Here is a 5474-nt window from a genome sequence, read left to right as displayed (position 1 = left end):
CGGGGCGCGGGCCGGTCGTGGCCGGTCGGGTTCCTTAGCTGCGCGCAGGCTGTGGAGGGCGTGGAGCTGCGCGCGGGCCGGCGGGAGCGCTGTGTGCTGAGCCTCGCCCCGCGCCACGGCCGCCTCGAGTGAGTAGCGCCGGCCGGGCTGGGAATGGGGCCCTGGGACGGGGATCGTGGCGGCCTCGGCTCTGTGCGCTGAGTCGCCGAGGCGGGACGGGGCTGCCCCGTAAGTGTCCGCGGCCTCCTGCTGTCCGGCTCGGCCCGGCCTGACTTGGGAGCCGCTGCTCTGCCCCGCCCCGGAGAGCCCTGCCCTGCCTGGACCGGTGCCCGTGCAGCAGGGAGGCAGGTGAAACCCGGCGGGGTCTCAGCCAGGCCCTTCCCCTGCGTGCTGGGGACTGACTTCTGCCTGCTCCCCATCTGCAGGTGCAGTGCAGTGCCTGGCACTGCGGCCTTGTGTGCAGCTGGGACCCCGATATCACCACTTCCAGCAGAGGCGGAGGCGATTCCTTCCTCTTTCCCTGTCCTTGTCTGCTGCAGCCTGCAGAGATATGCTGGCGCTGGGATCCTGGCTTCTTATTGCCACAGTTGGTTCCCTGTCCCTGCAGGGATGGCCATATCCGTAGAAATCCCCTTTATGTTGCCTCAGCTTCGGGGCGGAGTTGATGCCACTGTAACAGGCTCAGAACGGTGACAGGTGTAGAGCATTTGTGTCCAGATGTGGGGCCACTGCCACTGCTGTTGCTGTATGAACTGCTGGAGTCTTCCCCTACCACTGGTGTCAGAAATCCACTGACGGTTGTCAAGCAGGAAGGGAACACAGTTAGTTCCCATCCCTAGTCTGCCAGCTGAGTGCCTGGCTGGACAGACGAGGCACTTCCCTGTGGAGCTAAAACTCAGGGCTTATGATCCTAGCTTTCTACTTTTCCTGAATGTGTGTGGAGTCTTCCCTTCCACTTAGAGCCTGTCCTCTAAACACAGAGCTGTTCCCCCATTGCTCAGGCATTGTCTGTGGACCCACTGCCAAGAAGCAGTGCCACTGCTGTCCTGGAACCTCACCTGTTTCCTCCATCAGTGGAACTTGAGTTGCACAGTGTTGCAAGCATGCATCTGTGTGTGGCTTCTGATTAATGCACTTCCTTTTTTTAACTCATTTTCAGCAGGGTAGGGGGAGACTAGGCACCATGTCCTCTTTGGATCTGAGAAATACAGCTATCATCGCATAATGCCTTTGCTCTAAAATGTTTCAAACTTTGTTGTTACAAGTCTTCCCTCTGTTTCCAGGTTAGTTATCCATTCACTGGAGAAGGAACCACCTGACCAGTGTAACATTCCCATCAATGGTCACTTTAGATGTGTGCAAGGTACTGACTCTCCCACAGCTACCCCCTAACCATTAGTGTCAGAAATCCACTGCTGTTTGTTAAGCAGGAAAGGAATGCATTTAGTTCCCATCCCTAATCTGCCAACCGAGCGCCTGGCTGGATAGACCAGACAGTTTTAGCTCCTTATGGAGCTAAAACTGGGGGTTTATGATCCTGGCTTCCTACTTCTTCCAAACGTGGGGAGATGTTTCATATCAGCCTAAATGTAGATATGTGGGTCTTGGCTAGATCAACATAAGTGATGGCTTATGAAATTCTAGCATCCAGCATAAGTCAGTAGTGACTGAAAATGGTTGGGTTTTAAACATTGTTTATTCTTTCCTATAAGAAAATACTATGCGTTAGGGAGCCTTAGTCCCATCCCAAATATGTAGCTCCTGAAAGGCCTCTCTAAAGACCTGTTAGTAGCACTTCCACTGTGCAGGGACCTCTGTCTATGCCAGCTTCTGAGGAGTGATACCTTTCCATACTGGAGAGGCATACAAAAGCCCTTCGTTCCTTTGGTGGTGCTGGTAATCTTGTAGGAAAGGGTAGGCTTTGTGTTTTGTTGTGTGTGGGCTAAGTTTCTTCAGTGTGCCAGGACACTCTAAACTCTCCTGATTCTTCTCTCTTCTCTTCTAGAGGCCGAAGAAACTCTTCTGATTGATATAGCTACAAACAGTAAGTCTTATGATCACAGTAACTTACTTCTGTCCTTGACATGCACTCCTTCCTGTTTAAGCACTCTGTTTTTGTGTTTTGTGCCCTACCCCTATTTTCTGTCCTTTTGTTAGCGATATAGTTTATTCCCTGCAAGGCTTTAAGGGGTAGGGGGGAAGGGTAGGGCTGGTTTGTTTACACCTTTGAAAGGCACTCTTATCATAAGTGTAATCTAAATATCAAGATGGAGAGTCACTTGGCTGAGTTTTAACCACTTCCTAGCCACTTTGCTCAAGCCCACTCTCTGTGAGCCCCTCTTTCCTGGTGCCTGTGCTGTTGTTACATACTTCTTGAAGCCGTACAGAAATGACCCCTTCAGTAGCTTTTAGCAATGGAAAGGTGAATGCTGTTTGGATTTGGTACATAATTTTACTTCTGATGTGTTCATGTTCTAAAGGTTCCTGTGATACTTAATACGCACTGTAGACCACTGCTATACGTGGGCTTGGCTTTGCCCTGTACAGTGGGGAGAAAAAGTGCATGTCAGGATTAGATTATCAAGTGTATAAGAAGAATAACATGTAGGTTATGTGTCTCAGGGGATCTGCAATCACTCTTCTCTCTGAAAGTGTATGTGTACTCTTACAAATAAAGCTGTGGTTGATCTGTTTGCCTTTTGCAGTATTTGTTTGACAGCACTTCATGTCTCTAGTCATTGTTACCATCTCCTTTCTAAAGGAGTCTTCCTCTGTTGTTTTGAGATGGCTTTTCACTTAGACACAGGGAAGAGAAATATTCTTAAAAGCCAAGGAAATACAAATGTAAACTATTCCCCCCACTTCCCCACCCCAAATCAGTGGAGGCACAATGAGACCTGAAGTTGACTTGCCTCACTTTAACAAAAATAGACTAGATGTCAAGTTGTCAAAATACCTTTTAAATAAATAAATAAATGAGGAATTCCATAATGGGCCCAGTAGAGCAAATGGCGCCTGAGGCCTGTAGGAATTTGAAGGTCAGGAAACTGAACCATAACTGGCTTGATGTGTGTTGTGTGTTATATGCCTGAAGCTGCCTGCAAGATAAGGATACAGGGTGATAGGACAACGGAGCGTCTCTTTGAGATCCCTGATGAGGACAGCTGCTTGCGGTTCCTTTCAGAAGTGCAGAACATACAGGAAGGTAACCAGACTCAAAACCCCATGTGCTCCCTTAGCTCAGGAGCAGTTTTCTGATGGCAGTATTTCTTCTTCTAGCCCAGTCCAAAGCTCCTTTTCTTGAATCAAGGGACCCAGTCAGCAGGTATCAGATGGAACAAAACCTCCCAGGTCCTTCTCAGTCTTCTGCTTCAGGTACCAGAGTAAATCTTTTCTATGCAGATGTTGCCTTGTGGTCAGTGCACAATTCTGGGGCCCTCATTGCAAGAAAGTGGGGTTGGGCAAGATAAAGGTGACATCATTGGTTCATTGAACTTTGATTTTTGTTGACCCTGTCATGTAGGATGCTGTCTTGTGCTTGTCCCTCATCCAGTCTAACCCTGCAAAAAATAAAACACCCCCGGGCAGTATATTACTGTGGCCCTGTCCTTCCCTGTGCCAAAGCCCCTGTTGGTTCATTACCTTTTCTCCATTGCCTTGGTCTGTGCATCTCAAGTACTGGTTCCATACTGGTTCCATCTCAAGTACTGGTTCCACTGGCTCTTCCCTGTATTAACATTGGGGTAGGTATATCACTGCTTCCACTTGGCATCTCCCACATTCCCCAGGGACTCTTGCTTCTCCCTCTTAGAGTTCAGTTGTCCTCTCCAAATTATAACCTTTTTGAAACTGGTTTCTGAATCGCACCTGCCTAAGCACCAACTTCTCAGTCTAGGCTTCTGTCATTACAGGCATTCTAGGCTTTGAGGATAATTTCAATGCCCTAAGTCTGGAGAATAAGAGAAACTTACAAAACCAGCAAATGGGATCTCGCCGGGAGCCCCCACCACCTCCTCTGCCACAAAGTAGTAGGCAGTAAGTAGGATCTCAGGTGTGTTCCCTTTGCTCTTCTATCTCCTAAGCAGCAATGTTAGTTTGAATTCTGCTCTTGTTTCCTTTTTAGGTTTCACCGAGAGAAAGAGAATGTAGCCAGGGAACAGCCAAAAGTAACCAACACTATGCGCAAACTATTTGTGCCCAGCACACAGTCTGGGCAAAGAGAAGGGCTCATCAAATATGTGCTTGCCAAGAGAGAGAGAGAGTTTGTCAACATTCAAAACTTCAGGTTAGGATTGTTGCCGAAACTGTAACTATGAGACCTAGTACATGTGGGTATAGTCAGAAACAGGATTTTCACCTCTTCTTTAGGTCATTGCTTTGAATCTAATTTGGGTCTGAAATTCAGATCTGATGGCAGATAGCATATGTGAAATGAGTAGGTGAGATTCAGTGCAGTGCTTTGGGGGCTGGGGTGATGCAGGCACTAAGGTGCACAGTTGACAGTCCAGAGGTCGCAAGTTTGAGGCTATAACAGAAGTGTTCACAGTGCGGCCATGTCAGATTCAAATGAATCTGCAAAGGCTGCTAAATACCCTGTCACAAGAACAAGGACACCAGAAGGAAGGAAGGAAGTGCAGTGCCTCAGTGGACAGGTATCCACAAGAAAACCAGTTTCCTCTTCCCATCATTATCCTGGTATCATGTGGATGATCTCAGTCAAGAGGCTCAGGGTTGAATTCTCCTTAGTCCTAAACAAAGCCAAGGATCTTTTGCAGAAGAGGTCTATAGGCAGGTTGCCTGTGATTAGCAGCCCGGAGGCCTGAAAACCTCTAATCTGGCACATTTTGATGACGTGAAATTCACTTTAAAAATGTGAAAGGGTATCATGGACCTCAGCCACAGGGAAGTGTCCTCTGTTTTGCTGAGATCTGGGAAGGCTTAGTAAGTTAAAAATGAGCCATGCCTAGATTTGTCTGTCTTGCAGTCATTTAGTTTTAGGAGTAATTACTGTTTCTCCTGTACAGTTCACATAACTTATTATGTGAGCTTTTGTACACTGCATGAGTATAATTCTTTGATGTCAGTGTGTATACACTGAGGGATCTGGACCTACTCTGCTGATAAAGTCCTGTCCAGTAGCAGGCAACTTTCTTTGAATTTCAGATTTTTTGTGGGAACGTGGAATGTTAATGGTCAGTCTCCAGACAGCAGCTTGGAACCCTGGTTAATCTGTGACCAAGATCCTCCAGACATCTACTGTGTTGGGTGAGTGAATGCTTGCTAATTCATATTTACAGCATCTGATGTCTCATTGCTTCCCTTTTGACACTGATAGATTTTACTAGTTTTAAATTCCCAGGCTTTCCCAGTGGATGCCACATTTTACATGACTAGCACAGGGGTGGCCAGCCTGCAGCATGGATACCACAAGTGGCATGGGCAGCTTCTGTGTGTGGCATGTGGCAGATGGGGGT

General features: G+C 47.8%; 1 protein-coding gene across 3 annotated transcripts in view; it reads left to right on the top strand.

Annotated features, from left to right (window-relative positions):
- Nucleotides 1-5474, top strand: part of OCRL (OCRL, inositol polyphosphate-5-phosphatase) — a 34169-nt gene that overhangs the window by 412 nt on the left and 28283 nt on the right. For 2 of the 3 annotated variants that reach the window (XM_019521158.1, XM_019521157.1), the window contains exons 2-9: nucleotides 49-128; nucleotides 1284-1363; nucleotides 2006-2044; nucleotides 3095-3205; nucleotides 3280-3375; nucleotides 3912-4035; nucleotides 4124-4285; nucleotides 5164-5192. In XM_019521158.1, coding sequence (XP_019376703.1) covers nucleotides 49-128; nucleotides 1284-1363; nucleotides 2006-2044; nucleotides 3095-3205; nucleotides 3280-3375; nucleotides 3912-4035; nucleotides 4124-4285; nucleotides 5164-5192 — 721 coding nt within the window. The remainder of the gene's footprint in view (nucleotides 1-48; nucleotides 129-1283; nucleotides 1364-2005; nucleotides 2045-3094; nucleotides 3206-3279; nucleotides 3376-3911; nucleotides 4036-4123; nucleotides 4286-5163; nucleotides 5193-5474) is intronic. The other variant, XM_019521159.1, reaches the window with a different exon arrangement.

This window comes from Gavialis gangeticus, unplaced genomic scaffold (genome assembly GCF_001723915.1).
Source record: "Gavialis gangeticus isolate Ggan-Ray unplaced genomic scaffold, GavGan_comp1, whole genome shotgun sequence".
In the NCBI taxonomy this organism is placed as follows: domain Eukaryota; kingdom Metazoa; phylum Chordata; order Crocodylia; family Gavialidae; genus Gavialis; species Gavialis gangeticus.
The sequence above is the reverse complement of the archived record's forward strand: the minus strand, read 5'-3'. Positions and strand labels throughout refer to the sequence as shown.